Raw genomic sequence first — 16,645 nt, forward strand, 5'->3', positions numbered from 1 at the left:
CTTCTTCTGTTTCCAGACTGACATTGTGTGCCTGAGGTGTCAGAAGTGAGTATAAAAACCAGGGAGGTTCAGTTCCTATTCACCATTACATTTGTCAACATTATCATCATAGGTGTTCTGCCATTATTAGGCAGATCACTTTCTGCAACTGACAAGTTTCCAGGATCCACAGTCTTCCGTTAACCTCTCCGTCTTCACGTACGATTTTTCTACTTTGATATCTTCTAGTAATAGTAGTCTCCTTCGTCCCCTCCCTCTTTTTCCTGCCACCATACCCTCTACCACGTCCCTCATGATACAGTTCCTTCTTAGCCAATTGTTCCAACCAGTTTCTCTTCCTCTTATTAATATCTAAAATTGTTCTTTTGCCCCCCACCATTTCTAATACTCTCTCATTAGTTTTCCGTTCGACCCAGCTAATTCTCTCCATTCTCCTCCACACCCATATTTCGAAAGTTTCCAGTCGTTTTAATCATTTTTTGCGTAATGACCATGTTTCTGACCCTTACAGTACAATACTCCACACAAAACATTTTATGAGTCTTTTTCTCAGCTCTTTATTCGAAGTCCTACAAAAGACTTTCCTTCCTCTTAAAGGCTTCTTTCGATATTCCTATCCTTGATTTTATTTCTCGTTTACATTTCCTGCTCTTCAAATTTTCAGCTACAGACTGAATACATGAAACTGATTTCATCTTTAACTGGAAGTAGCGAAAGTGGTTAAAAGATATATATAGCGTGCGTTTTTGTCTTATTCTTTTATTTTAAATATTTAAATCTATCGTTCATATTCACAAATGCATTTAAAATTTCTATTATAGTGCAATGTTTCATTTAGATCTCCTGGTATTTTTAAAATATCATACTGTTGTTCCGCAAGGAAAAACCGGATCGAAAATTAACGTCCTATCTCTATTCTATCTGTTTTCTCCAAAATTTTAGAAAAAGTTATGTATAACAGATTGGTGCCCTTTTTGGAAAAGAATATCTTCACGAAGAGCCAATTCGGGTTTAGGAAGTGCAAATCAATTAACAATGCTGTAGTTGCTTTTCTAAGTGATATATATAAAGCGAGAGAGAGAAGAAATAAAATATATGGAATTTTTCTGGATGTCACAAAAGCCTTTGACCTTGTTAATCACAAAATTTTATTGAATAAATTGCGTAGATATGGTATTACAGGTCATGCTAATTTATGGTTCCAATCCTATTTGACTACCCACATGCAATATGTAGGAATAGGTCCAACCAAATCAGAGGTACGACACATTAGGCACGGAGTTCCACAAGGACCAATATTAGCTATACTTTTAGGTCCTATACTTTTCCTTATATACATTAACGATTTTCCCGATTATATAGTTCCAAACAAAAGCGTACTTTTTGCGGATGATACAAACATTTTAACTACAGAAACCTTGAAAACCATTTATTTCGGGTTGATCCAGTAAATTCTATCGTACGGAATCATTTTCTGGGGTAATACCTGTTATGCGAAGAAAGTACTTACAATGCAGAATAAAATGTTATGAATAATGTTATCAGTTTCGTTTCATACACCAAGTAGACCACTGTTTCAGAAACTTAAAATATTACTATTGCCGTGTATATACATTCTCGAAACATCATTCATACATATGAATAAAAGAAAAATTCAACTCAATTCCGACCTACACCAATACAACATAAGAACAACCAATCATATTCATATACAAAATTTCCGTCTAACAAGAACTCAAAATTTGTTCCACCACATAGGAATAAAACTTTATAATAAATTACCAGATCGTGTCAAACGAATGCCAAACTTACAGTTTAAAAGGCACCTCAAGTTACTGTAACTTAAACATCTTTTCTATGGTTTAGATGAATATTTTCAGTGTGATCTTTCTTTGTAATGTAAATATTAAGATTTATTTGAATTTTGAAATATATAAAACAAGATACAATTTATATTTTTTTCTAAAAATACACTTTAAGTTTTATTGTTATGTATGTATTTTGTATTATTATTATAAATAATTTTTAAAATAATTTTATTATTAATTGTAGCGTTTCTCTTGTAATTATTATTATTAATTGTAATAGCAACTGTATCACTTGACAAAGCCATGAACGCTAAGTTCTTACGGCGGAAAATGAAATAAATAAATAAATCTAAACCATCGGAAGTGGGGAGCAGCCGCCTTTACAATATACTTTACGATGTAACTTTATTTGACAAACGGAATTGGATTTGCGGATATTTTGCATACATAGACGAATGAGCGTTCTCATACGTCATATTTTCTCGTCACGTATCACTATTCCCCTACTCCAGGTTTTGTTCGTATCAAACTTCAGTAGCAATAATCTTACCCATTGCTATTGCTATTCCTTAGTTTACCGCACAATCGGTATAGAAAATATCTGTGTGGAACTGTTTAGTCTGCCATTTATTTCAATCATACGTTTTCTATTCGTTTCACGTGTTCTCTCGATTTCGTCTTGCTTCCATCAAAATTTTATTGAAACGATTTATAAATCATCATAAAGGAAAAAGTCTCACACACAATTATTAGACAGTTGTTTCGTACCCTCCAATTCGCCGTTCTAAATGAATTTGCGCGAATGGAATGGCAAAAGCGATGAAAATTATGAATTTAAGAAAGTCTTTATTTACAGACTCGGTCACTCTTTCTTTTTTATTCTTTCTTCAGAAGAAAACATACGGCGGAAAAGATGTGGCAACAGCGCGCTTCATTTGCTCTGTACTGCAATCTAAGAGTGAGACGCTCTACAGCACTTGTGGTTTTCGAGATCTCATTCTCGAAAGATTGCGGACAAACATATAAACCTAACATTTTAATATATAGACTAGTTGAACCTGCGCTCTCTACACAGCGCACCATTCACATATGAGCATGAATTTCCTTGTCATTCCTCACATCCGTACATGTCCATTTACAGAAACAAGTGAAAGACATCTTGATAAAAATCTTTAAGAGATACAGTAAAGGGGAGATTTTACGATTACTTTTTCAATATCCTGCACCGTTTGCAAGATTTGAGCCTACTTCCGGTTGGAGTTTTTAATTCATGTATGATCAGTGTTTTTTTTTCTTGCGCGCAGTATGTAATAAGCAAATACATTACATACACAATTAATTATAATGTCAGAGATATATGGTGTTGATTGGGCAAAGCACTCCAAACAATAAAGATTCAACTTAGACTGGAAAAATGATTATCCTTCGTTTCTCATTATAATTTGGCCATGAAACAACGCCTGAGAAATATGTAGCCTCTGTAAACAATTATCTGGTGTTGGAATGTATAATGCGTAGGATATGATGCTTTAGTTTTTTAAATATTCAATTAGAACTGGACAATCTAAGCAAAATTTGCAATCGATCAGTGAAAAAGTCTTCTAGAGCCTGTAGTTTTCGAGATCTTATTGTCGAAAGAATTTGCCACAAACATATAAACGTCTAGTTTAAGAGAAGCCCAAAGATGGCAGCACAGTTCACTGGCATTGATATTGGAGAAAAAGGACATTAAAATGCAAAGGCTTTGAACATTAATTGAACAAAATAAACTTCATGAAAAAATCTCTTTAAATAATTTATTTAAATGAAATGAAATCTGAGTTCTACGTCCCACGGTTATGCCGGTTAGGCTAAAGGAGACGGTGATGATGAGTAATGAATGAAATAGTGGAATGAAGAAAGTGGGAGGAAACCCACGCACACGGTGTTTAATTTATTTAAAGTACACGTCTTTGTTAAAGGTGAAATCACAAATAACCGTAAATCAAAGGTTTGAAATCAAAAGTTAGGGGTTGGAGTTCAGGCGCTTTTATTGCTGTTGCAGCATTTTAATAGACAGATATTTGAATTTTTCCACCATGCATTAAAGTACAAGTATTAGAATAAGTGGCTTCTAGAAATCAGATTATGTGTTATTGAAATGATTTTTTTCAAATGCTCGTTTGGAACGAAAATAAATAATTTTAAAAAAACGAAATTATTGTTTTTTGTTCGTTTTCTGAAATACGAAGTCATAGAATTTGTTCTGTATTTGAAATCAATCCATTTACTTTTCAATATGCTGACAACACAGCTTTTCTTGCATTCGGCAATCTACGGCAATCTAAAACCAATCTACTAGATGTCTTTTTATGGTATTCGTCAATTTGTATTTTCTCAGAATTGATGTACAATAGCAAGTCTTAGCCGTCTGAACACTTAAGACCTTTTCGGTAGCCCATATGTCTAGTTGCTCCTGACAATTAATAACAACAATGTAATGTATTAAAACCCACCTTAACGGTGAGCTACCTGTTGAGAATAACTGACCTAAAAATATATTAAATGAAGAAAACAACAAATTCCACATTTTAAGCATCAATACGCTTTTGTACATTTATTTATCGCGCGTAGTATTTACTTGATCGGTACATCTACCGGACTCATAGTTCTTCCTCCAAAGGAAATGGCATGGTTGCTCCTGGAGCATTCATTTTTGGTGTAACTTGTTCAATCTCAGACCACGAAATTTGTGGAGGGCAACATTGTGTCCGTGAGTTTTCTCCGGAATTTCCTGTTTTCTCTTACACTCTCTTTCGCAATAATTAGCTATCATTTCCAATCCGCCCCATTACGCTAAAAGACTTAATCGTGACACTTAAAAGACTTAGTTTCACTTCAGTTCCTCCTCCGAGAATTTATTCTGTACTGAGACAAAGTAGATAAACATGCGTATCTCTGTTTCTTTCGAATTCTCCCAAATTGAACAATGTACAATGATTTTCATTCGTTAAAATATTGTATACGATTGTTGTTTATTTTCCTCTTTCAACTTTTGATACAATATTTAAGGAATACCCCAGTTTCTTCAGGGGTCGCCCCTCCACCACTTCCAATTATTCATTAGTCGAATCTACGATTAAAAATAATAGAATATTACCAAACTTCGATTCGATATTTCGGTCTCGAATTATGGCTGTTTTTGTATTTTTCCGACAAATTTTCGGTTAGTCATAGTGCCGAAAGGAAGTCTTTCTGTACCCAAGTTGATATATACATTTTGTCTTATCCCGGTGTCACAAGTCAAACGTTGTCGATATTGTTTTAAAATTCATTCTCCCTCCCTCTCTCTCTCTATTATATATATAGGCGAGGCATCTCAAAGTAGCACCTGAAATACTGAAGAAACGAGAAACGTTAGCAATATATGGTTTACGGTAAACAGCAATATCAAATGAGGTTTGTCAAACGGAGATATGGTGTGGTAGGAAAAATCGCGCAGCAAATTCCGATTGCCGCAACATAGATCATGCTAGTTCATAGCAGGCATTCGTAGTGGTTTTCAAACGCAGAAAAAGTAGACATGATTCTGACCTATCGAGAATGCAGAAGGAATGCCTCAGAAGCCTGCCGTGTGTACGTAGAAAAGTATTCAGACAGACGGCAGCCATCGTGAGCTCTTTTTCTTTGGTAAGAATTTTGTGAAAGTAAGAGACATCGGAAGCGTGGATCACGAAAACGTGTGCGGAACAAGCCAACTACAGGTGAGGTGGGTGCAAAGAATGTTCTAGCCGCTGTTGCTGTGAATCCACAGATCATCTCCCATGATATTGCCTGGGACGGTGGTATGTCACCGAAGTGTTTTAAGCATTCTCCATACACATGGGTTTCACCCATATCTTTATCCATCAGGAACTGCATGGGAATGATTGTGTGAACCGTGTCCGGTTTTGCACTGGGGTGTTACAACACAACACTCCATATTTGTCGCGTATCCTATTCACGCGACCTTTAGCAATCATGGAAACATTAATCTAACACGCGCTATTGGTCTGTAACGATGAACATAATCATGGGCTTTATTTCATACATGGAACACTGAATGCTCACCGATTCTTACATTTCCTAAACAATGAACTGCCAGCACTCTTAAAGCACATACTACTTCAGATAAAGGAGGAAGGGTGGTATCACCACGACGGGTGCCCAGCTCACATTGCACGACGCACTACAGCACGTTTGAGTAACATGTTTCCCAATCCATGTGTAGAACGGCGATGATCTGTCAAATGATCGGCTCTTCTTCAGATTTGACGTCGTTAGACTTTTTCCTCTGAGAAAACTGGAGAACATTGTCTACGGGATATGCCACCACCACCAGGCGATGTGCAACAACACATTACTGTAGGGCCATTCCATATGCCATGCTACATTTTGTGGAACGATCTTTGCGTGTGCGTCTCGATGCTTGTATTGAGTGTACAGCCGTCATTTTGAACATACGCTTTGACGGTCTAGGTTTACGCTCATTGCACATGTCATTCTCTATGGTGTTCTTCGACATACTGTCATGCTAATTCTCATCACGTTCTATACACTGTCAATAAATGATGCTGATGACGTCTGTTTTCTTCTTCCCTCTTAAACGCCCTACGTTTCTGTTTCTTCGTCTATTCCCATGACTTCTGACAGCTCATACGTACCGCTGTACTAGCAGTCAAGTGGATCACTTGTCTTTCTGTTTACAACTATCCCCATAATCATATCTCCGTTATTATGTGCAGTAGTGTTCCCTTAACAATCTTACTAGTGATTACCAATGAATGTAGAAACCACTCTCGGACGACTGTCAACCTTAATCTAAATATCTCTGGGTACATAAACATCAACCAATACATAAACATACCTCATTCCAACCACTAAGACTCAAGGACATTTATAACAACGTTATCTAATTGTAGCAATTACATAACCACTTTCTTCAACTGCCTTATTAACATGCTGGCATTCAATACTTAAAGCAAACCACAATTAAACATTGAAAAGTATACAATAAACACAGCCACTTATTGCTCATATACCTTATAATCTTATCAGCCAGTTCTGGCTCAAACCTTAACATCGACAAGGGTTTCAAAATAACAACTTCATACATTACAATCAACATAACATAGTAACGCTATTCACTTGTTTATGCAATTGCTCTTCTAACTCTGAACACTTTGTCCGACTAAACATGGAAAACACTTTGTTTGATTTACTCCTAACAGAAGGATGGAACAAACGACGTTGTATATCTCCCTCGTTGTATGCCCTCATGTTATTCATGTTTTTGTCTATCGTTCCGTTCCGTTTGTCGATATTTTTCCTACTACACTATACCTTCGTTTGACGAGCCCCATTTGATATTGCTGTTAACCGTAAATCGTATATCGCTAGTGTTTATTGTTTCTTCGGTATTTCAGGTGGTACTTTTAGATGCAGGGTGGACTATTTACCTAGATGTTACCTCTTGTAATTTTTATAGTTAAGACAAATAAAAAACGTCGAAATGTTGTACCATGCAGATATCGACAAGGGGACATTTAGACAGTTTTGGTATCAGCAGGTTAACAGTATGGACAGCTGAACATTAAGTTATATTTTTCAAACGACACTAAGTCAGGTTATTACATGTTTGAAATCTGCATGCAAAACATAAAACTACAGTAGCACATTTATTCAGTATCATCCAAACTTTGCTGACCTCCAAAATGGTTACAACTCAAGCAAGACGGACAGTTTAATGAACATTTGAAGTACATTAATGTCTAATACTATGAACATGATACTGAATATAAACAGTTACAAACGATTAGAAATTTGATTTTTTCAAAAGCTTTTATTTCGAAAAATTACATAGGTATGCACCTTATCTAATCACAGATGATTTTCAATAGATATAGAGATCATAACGCTGATTACAGGAATTTGATATCTTAATCCTTTCTGGAGATATGGTAAACACTGATAAAGTTTGCAACACTATTAAAATTATCTAATTTCGAGAACTTGTAATTACACCTACCATCAAATATTGCTGTGATGCCATATAAGCAAGAGAAAGCAACGGCTGCTTTTTTTTAAAAAAAGAAATCCCCACAAATACGCCATTTTAAGGAACAGAGTAAGTTTTACAATTTTTTTCACACCTCTGAAAAGGTTCAAGATATCAAAGGGCTATAGATGGCATTATGATCTTTATGTGTATTCAAAACAATTTACATAATTAGATGTGATACTTATCTAAGCACTTTTTCGAAATAAAGTCCTTTGAAGAATGTAAAATCTTAATAACTTTGTTAGTATTTGTTTGGAACGTCATAACTTTAGTACTCGAATATATTTTGAATAAACACTGATTTGTTCGTCAAAACTACATTACAACACGCGTTATTTCGAAAACGAGAAACCGTGGAGTGGGGTTATTATCAGCGTATTGACAGACACATATGCAATTTAAACGCATATTTCAGCAAGATGCAACGAGTCCGTAAGAGGTTCCCTACATAGTGTAATTACCATATATGCTCATAACGGAATTCTTAGATATAATTTGAATTACAGGTGGTTCCAAAGGAAGCAAAAGGTAAGTCTTGACAGCAGTGAACAAGTAATATGCGGCAGGAATTAAAAAATGTTGAGAACCTTCAGTTATACAGTTTCTCACGTTCGTTTTTTTTTTTTTCAGTTATAAGCGTTGAACAATACATCAGATTTATTTACGAAACATGAACAAAATTGTACGAGTGCATTCAAAAACTGTTCCAAAAGCTTATCTCAAAAGTAAAGTAAACTTTGTGAATTTTTAAAGGAGAAATTACTTAAGCTATAGTTCAGCTGACGTAGTGCCATTTGAAAAAATATAACTTTATATTGGGCTGAAAACACTGTCACTACGTGGTGGTGTCTAATATGTAAAGCGATGTCTCCTTTATTATAGTTGCTTCGTGGAGTTTCGCTTTCCTCCCTCTTTTGGTTTCTCCGTTATCAGGGATGATCAAGATAAATTGTCCACTCTGTATGTGTTATTATAATATAAAATGACATATTTAGGTGTTAACAAGTCTGAAGAGATAAACTAATAGAAAATAAAATATTACGTAGATAACAAGCAAATAATCAGAAAAATACAAAAACTAAATTTTTATATATAGTTGGCAACATCAGAATAATAGCTTCAATACAGATTGCCTCTCCATGACATACCAAAATTGTTTGAAAGTAAAGTAAAAGAAATAGCCAAAAGACTGGAATGTAAGAGCGTATCCGCTGAACAGCCCCTTAATACTAGCAAGGGGGAGCCTATAAGGTCCAAAATGCTTAGTTTATTTACAAACAGAAGAATCCCTAAAAGCTAAGCAAGACGTTTTACAACGAATGGGTTCAAAGCCTGACATCAGTTCCTTCAGATTTTTTATCGAATTAGAAGTGTTAAAAAATGATTAAGAATAGTACTTTGTGGGCCTCTCAGGCCTCTCTTGGTATTCCTAGGGTTAAATATGAAGTAAAATTAGGAGTACTCCAGTGGCGAGGAGTATCTCTTCATCGAGAAGTGCATGTAAGAGAGATTGGAGTGTCGCGATGCAGAGAAGTGCCAAGAACTTACGGAAGAGTACCCCGTTGTTAAGGAGTGTCTTGATTACAAGAAACCGTCGTCGAGAAAAGTACAATGGAATACGAGACCGAAAATATCTATTTCTGCAAAATAAATATTGCAGAAAGGGTGAAGAAGTCGGTTAACACCTGTATAGCACACGAACGACTTGGCGTTGACACTTGGTTCATGGTATGTGTTGTACGAATGGGTAATGCACCATATTGCACAATATGGTTGCCACAGCAGCTAAGTTGGATCCAACTTTGGATTTTGAAATGGGAAGGGGGCACGTGGGGTATCATTTGACACGAGCTCGATGTCAGGGGAAACAGTGGTGCAGTCCATTTTCACCTATCGTTATTGGTTAAGAAGTTATTGCGTCACAAAGACTGAAAATTAGGCATTACAGTATGCGATCTATGTGCTGTCCTTCTTGAGCAAGACACACTGCAAGGCGTCTCTGCCAATCCCCATGGACTCGAAATGCCCGGGTCGACGGTTTCACAACATTGTAGTATTCACTGCATCAGATGGTGGATATCACGATAGGTTTCTTGATAAACCAGGTTCTTCAGATGGCCCCAGATCGCGGTGGCCACTCTATCGGTTCCCGTCGCTCTATCCAATATCCCGGAAATTGACTCGAGCCATTTGTGTGAACATAATGCATTGTGAGATGGATCCCCGTCTTGCTACGAAAAGAATGGGAAATTACCGTCCTCATTCAAGAGAGCAGGGAACACATCATCCTCGAGCAGATCACAATATTTCTCACCAGTCAGGATGCCGTGGATGAAGTAAGGTCGAATAATGCGCGTCTCCCAAATTCCACAAAACACCATCACCTTTTCCCCACCCACCTCTTTGCTGTCTTGGCGCCAATATGGGTTTGTGTCATTCCAGTATCTGTGATTTTATTTACTGACCTCTCCGTGGACGAAAAATAATGCCTCATCCCTGAAAAGAACATGTCGGAACATGGGATCCTCCTCACACCTTTCTGTGGCTCATTCAACAAGCTGCACTCATCTGTCTGGATCATCCTCTGTTACCTGATGCTGGAGTTGCATCTTGTATGAGTGCCACTTGTTCACACGCAGCACCCGTAGCGCTGATCTCTGATTGATTCCTGTTATGGATGCCACACGACAGGAACTGTGTTTTGGGCTTTTCACAACAGCAGCCTACACTTCTGTCGCCTTGTCGTCGGCAGTAGCGGTCCGTGTACTTTCAGATCGATCCTTGTCGTGCACAAAGCCCGTCTCATGGAACTTCTTCAACTTGAACACTGCAACGTGTGAGATGTTCTCTCACTCTGGGTGGGTTGCATTAAACTCAGCCGCAATCACCCTGGCAAATCGTCCATCACTCTTCTCCACGATCTCGATTCGTCCTGAGGTTGTAAGCGACATCTTACATCACCCGGAACAACAGAAAAAAGATGCTGTAATGCCAAATTTTCATCGTTTGTAACGCAATAACTTCTTAACAAATAACGGAGGTGAAAATTGACTACATCACTATTTCAATCAGATCAAGCACGTGTCAAATGATACCCCACACGCCCCCTTCCCATTTAAATATCCAAAGTTGGATACAAGATGGCGTTCTCCAAGATGATGGCCATGGCAACTATGCCATGCAATATGATCCATTACCCACTCGAACAACATATACGATGAACCAAGTGTGAACGCCAAGCCGTTCTCTGCTACAGGGATGTTAACTGACTTATACCTCACTCTGTATATAAAAGTATTGTAATAAAATTTATGTAAACGCTTACTTTCGAAGTTGGTTATCATTCGTATCTCCTTTTCTTTCTTCTATTATTCTATCTGAGAAGTTTTCGCTCCCTTCTGAATGTATAGAATATTCATCATCTTTAAATGTATTAGCGCAACCAGCGCTCTGAATATCAGATTCTCGTATCATTGAATTAATTCCATTGGAAGGTGATATATTATTTGTGCTTTCACACTTGTTTGTGTTTTTATTTTTCAATAACGGTGAAATCAAATTATTGATTTCAGTAATTATCACATTCTTTCTTTCCACTGGATCATCAACGGCATTTTCAACTTCCAATAATGGCGAAATCAAGTCACTAATTTCAGTAATTATCACATTCTTTTTTTGCGCTGGATCACCAACGGTATTTTCAACTTCCAATAATGGCGAAATCAAGTCACTGATTTGAGTAATTATCACATTCTTTCTTTCCACTGGATCATCAACGCTTTTTTCAACTTTCAATAATGGCGAAATCAAGTCACTAATTTCAGTAATTATCACATTCTTTCTTTCCGCTGGATCACCAACGGTATTTTCAACTTCCAATAATGGCGAAATCAAGTCACTGATTTGAGTAATTATCACATTCTTTCTTTCCACTGGATCATCAACAGTATTTTCAACATCGAATGATGGCGAAATCAAGTCACTGATTTGAGTAATGATCACATTCTTTCTTTCCACTGGATCATAAACGGTATTTTCAACTTCCAATAATGGTGAAATCAAGTCACTGATTTGAGTAACTACCACATTCTTTCTTTTCATTGAATCATCAACGCTTTTTTCAACTTCCAATAATAGCGAAATTAAGTCAGTGATTTCAGTAATTATCACATTCTTCCTTTCCACTGAATCTTCAGCTGTATTTTCAACTTTGAATGGCATCTTAGATTCCATTTTACATGCTTTATAATCTGGATGGATTGATGTTTCACATTCATCATTCATCATGAAATTCTGTACTTTCTATTATATCTATATATTATAAATAAAATTCAACATTCAACACCGACACACTTTAAACCACTATATATGATTCGACTATTAACTTTTATTTTACTCTTCTGGTTGATTCAAAGAAGTCTTTTCAGCAGCATCTATAAAAATAAGAAAAATATATATTTAGGCATTAATAAAGGATAAAGTAAATACAAATAATTAAAAGTTTTCCTGCAATTTTTGAATTCACAAAAATTAAAACAATATAGCTAGAGAGAAATAATACGAAAATGATTAAACTTGGTTCGAGTAAGAAATTTCTGCTTCAACAACTGAGTTACATACCTCACTAACGAAATAATGTATATAAATTTTAGTTTGGAGACGAAAATGAGTTTCGATATAGCCTTACAAAAAAATTTGCACTATACTATTATCAACATTATTATTAGCACAGATAGCTAAATTTATCTAAAGGAAAATATGTTTAGAAATACGTCGTTTTAAATGTTTGAATTTTCAACGTGGAATGCACTATTTACGTTGTACATTAGTGTAAGCCTGAAGTGGAATGGAAAACATGTCGTCACATGTGTCCTTTACTCACTCATTCAGCTACGCGTGGCATGTGTGCACGCTTTTTAGTCTACCTCTTATCGTCAATTCTATTAATGCAGTATACTATTGAGTAATAGACGATATATTATTTTAATTAACGTTTCATTTACTATTGGTACTTGAACAGCACTATTAAGATAACATACATACAAGATAATAAAATATATTGGTATTTTGAGTTATTTGTATTTCACCTATTACATTACATGTTTCTATTTTGATATTTTAGCAGAACAAGAGAATTATATTTTTAAAATGACAACCGTGATTAGTATATTAAATCTACGCTACATCTACTCGGCGTCAATTTCGTCATAATTTCCTGGTTCGCTCAGTGAAACCTCACAAATGGCAAATTAAATGACAAATACTGCATTAGGTTCACCTAAAAGAGTAAAAGCAAGAAACTAAACAAAAATGCAGAATGTTCTGATTTGTTTACCCCGAAAAACAATTCTTATACTCTCAAATTCTGAATGTTTATATTAACGAAAAGTAATTAGTTGTGATTATTACATAGTTTTGATTATAATATTGACATTCATTCAAAGAGGATTAATAATTACAAAATGAATTTGCTCATTTTCATTTCATGGTAAAAAATATTTGTTTCATTTTTTCTTATTAAAACAAACACTGGCAATATTCAACCTCGAGATAACAGCCACATGACAAGAGTGAAAATTCTGATAGGAAGTCATATTTGCTCCACTTAAATAAAAGAAAACACTATTACTAATCTGTACTACAGTTTCAGTAATATATAATTTCCTTGACCAGACACAGTACCTGATAAAAGCAATTGACGCACTCAGATCAGAAGTTAAGTCAAGTTTGTAAAGAAATGTTGTTAAGTGCACGACATATATCCTACAATACAGGTCTACACCGGTATTAAATATTAAACAAATTAGATGACATTAAGTCGTTCAAATGATATACCTGTCCTTGGGAAGGGAGTTTGAGTTTCGGAAGAGAAGTTGTTAAGTCTATATTTGGAAGCAGATGTTGTTAAGTCAAATTTGTTCCGCGTCTGCTGTAGAGTGTCGTTGCTGCTTTGGCGCCAGAGGACTTGCTGCATAGTGAAAAAATGGCTGACGCCGATTAAGATTCGAGCGACGGTGTTACAAGTCAATGTTTACCTGAAGATAGTGGCTTTGAATATATGCCTTCTGGTGACTCAAAATATGTAAGGGAGTTAGGTTCAACAAATAACATCGACAGTGATTCTGAGAGTGCATCTTTCACATCAGCTGTATGAAGGCGTTTCATGTTTTGCATGGATTGAGGCGAGGAAGAACGTACCGGAAAGTTTGAAGTTTGGGTCATTCACCAACTGATAAGAGAGGGAAGCATCCGCCAGGACATAAGAAGCATGAGTATGTCCCACAAAATGTATGCGATTATATTGCAAATATTCCCACAAAGGAAAGTCATTACTGCCGCGCTAAATCAAAGACTGCCCAATATCTACCTGCCGAACTCACCATCGTATAAAGCAAAATCCAGATGTACGTTACGATTTTAAATATTCGTTATTTAATGCAGTATTTCAACGCGCATCCATTTTAATTTAAATTTTTTTCAACCAAGAAAAGATATTTGTGATGATTGCATGAGAATGGGTGCACAACGCAAGGCTACTCGTACAGAGAAACAAAGGAAGGCTGTCTTTTTAGAGAAGACAGTGCATTGTCAAAAATCAGAACACTTTTATATCTACTTAAGGAAGGTGAAGGAAAGATCGCACAAGGACCCTTCCATACAGGGTATTTGTATTGATTATCAGAAAAAGCTTCCTCTCCCAGTAACTAATATTGGGAAATAATATTATAAAATGCAACAGTAGCTGCACAGTTTTGGTGTATGGGATGTGGCTTCCAATGATGCGACAATATTCATGTTCCGTAAGACGGGCTTACTTTGCACATCAGGGGTTACTTTGCACAAAATATGAAAAGAGTTTCACAGTACTCTGTGTGCAAACCCATGAACAGAAAAGAGGCAGTTTCAACTTGCACCGTAAGATAGAACATCCAACTGTATTTTGGCTATAATGTTGGCGGTTAACATCAATTCTAACTACCGGGAGGGTTCATTGTTGTAGAAGTATAAAAAGCAGTCACTGTAAAGGCTGCCAAAATTTGAAAGATAACACGTACAAAATTTTCCGTCAAAGTTAAGACAACTTCGTAGAATACTACTGTGTATAATGGATTCGCAACATTCGCAATTAATTATTGAAAATTTCGATTTTTGTACTTGGAATGTAAATATTTCTTACGGACATTTAGGTCCTATACACAAGACGATTTGAAAGGGAGTATGAAAATTTTGAGAGATTAATCCTGACATCAAATCCAGTAAAGTTACTATAAACATGAGTCGAATTCCGCTTCGTTTTTGAGTTACATGGTTTCCAACTCGGGACCCAAAATCGGCTCGCGACAATGGAAAATGAAATATAAATTTCGCGCTAAATCAGAACTATGTGTTAAAGTTATGATGAAGTTCAGAAAGTTGATTTGTATCAATATGATGATTTTTACGTGCGTTGCAATTCGGTTGGCAGTGTTGCCAACTTGGTAGAACTTTTGTTTCCAAATGTCACTACGTGGTTTTTATTTGATATTTAGTATTCATTAATGATTGTAAACATCACATGAAGCACAATCTTCCCCACATCACCACAGTTTTCGAAAACTTACATGTATTTCATTAAAACGTTTATCTTGTGCGTTATTGATAGGTTACAATATTAAGTGTGAGTTTCACTTGATGTTTGTCATCATTAGTACAACCAAATTGTTGAATAAAAACTACGTCTGTGTAAGTTGTAATAATAATAATAATAATAATAATAATAAAACTAATAAAAGGAAAAAGATTCTTTTTATTATTGCAAAACCTCTCGTAACTCCACGCATCAAATTCGAACTTGTTCAAGAAGTTCTGCTGCAACCACAAAACAGTTTATTACGTGATTCGGTGTCGTGAACATCGTTCTAATGTTCTCTGGAACCATGAAAACTGTTTTCACTGGTAACATGACATTGTAGTGCTCTAGTTACAGTGTTTGTATGAATAAAAATGGAGAAGTCCTATTACAGTAAGGACCGTATTAAATGTGTTCATTATTCTAAAAGGCAAAAGATAATTGTGTACAGAAAGAATATTTAACAAAAATTTTACCTTGCGGTAAAATATATATATTGTGTATAGCACGTCTGCAAAAACGTAGTATTGCGAATTCAGATTTTTAAAAGGTGGGTTTTTTGAGAAAATGGCGTCCAAGCATGGCGTTTTAATGAAATTTTCAGCTTTTCGTCATGCTATAACGTGGGATGTAATATTCAGAAACGTAAGTCCTTTATATTTTCAAGAGACCTTATGGAGTAGATTTCGATGCTAGAAGCAGATAGTTGATATTGCTCGTGAGGACAGAAAAACAATGCTTGAAGTTAGCAAAAAGTTCACCAAAGTTGGCAACACTGAGAGTGAATTGCGAATTCCTATTCAACCAATAGATGAATTTTCGCCCTCCACCGAAACATACAACTTTAAACTCTTCCTGCTATTGCGAATATGTTACTAAGTACACTCGTCTCTCTACAATAAAATTTTTAATTTGACATGTTTTTCAGTTTTTAGAGCAATCCGAGGGGAGGGCAGCCATTTGGAAGGCTGTATATCGAAGAAAAAAAATTCAGCAAAAAGAAAAAATATGGGTCTAATAATTTTGTATGTAGTTTCTTATTTTAAAAAATAAACTAAATCTGAGACAGTCGAGTGAACCACCCTGGACGATTTGAAATGGAATCACTCATGTCATCTATAGAGGGGCCATGAAGAGATTGTCACTGAA

At 35.8% G+C, this 16,645-nt stretch overlaps 1 protein-coding gene across 1 annotated transcript in view; it reads right to left on the reverse strand.

Annotated features, from left to right (window-relative positions):
• The window catches only part of LOC145662808 (uncharacterized), a 42,756-nt gene that overhangs the window by 11,269 nt on the left and 14,842 nt on the right, over positions 1-16,645 (reverse strand). Inside the window, exon 2 of the mRNA XM_081728701.1 lies at positions 11,213-12,320. Coding sequence (XP_081584827.1) covers positions 11,213-12,174 — 962 coding nt within the window. The 5' untranslated portion in view covers positions 12,175-12,320. The remainder of the gene's footprint in view (positions 1-11,212; positions 12,321-16,645) is intronic.

The sequence above is a fragment of the Thermobia domestica genome, chromosome 1 (assembly GCF_964235325.1).
Source record: "Thermobia domestica chromosome 1, izTheDome1.hap1.1, whole genome shotgun sequence".
NCBI classification, from domain to species: domain Eukaryota; kingdom Metazoa; phylum Arthropoda; class Insecta; order Zygentoma; family Lepismatidae; genus Thermobia; species Thermobia domestica.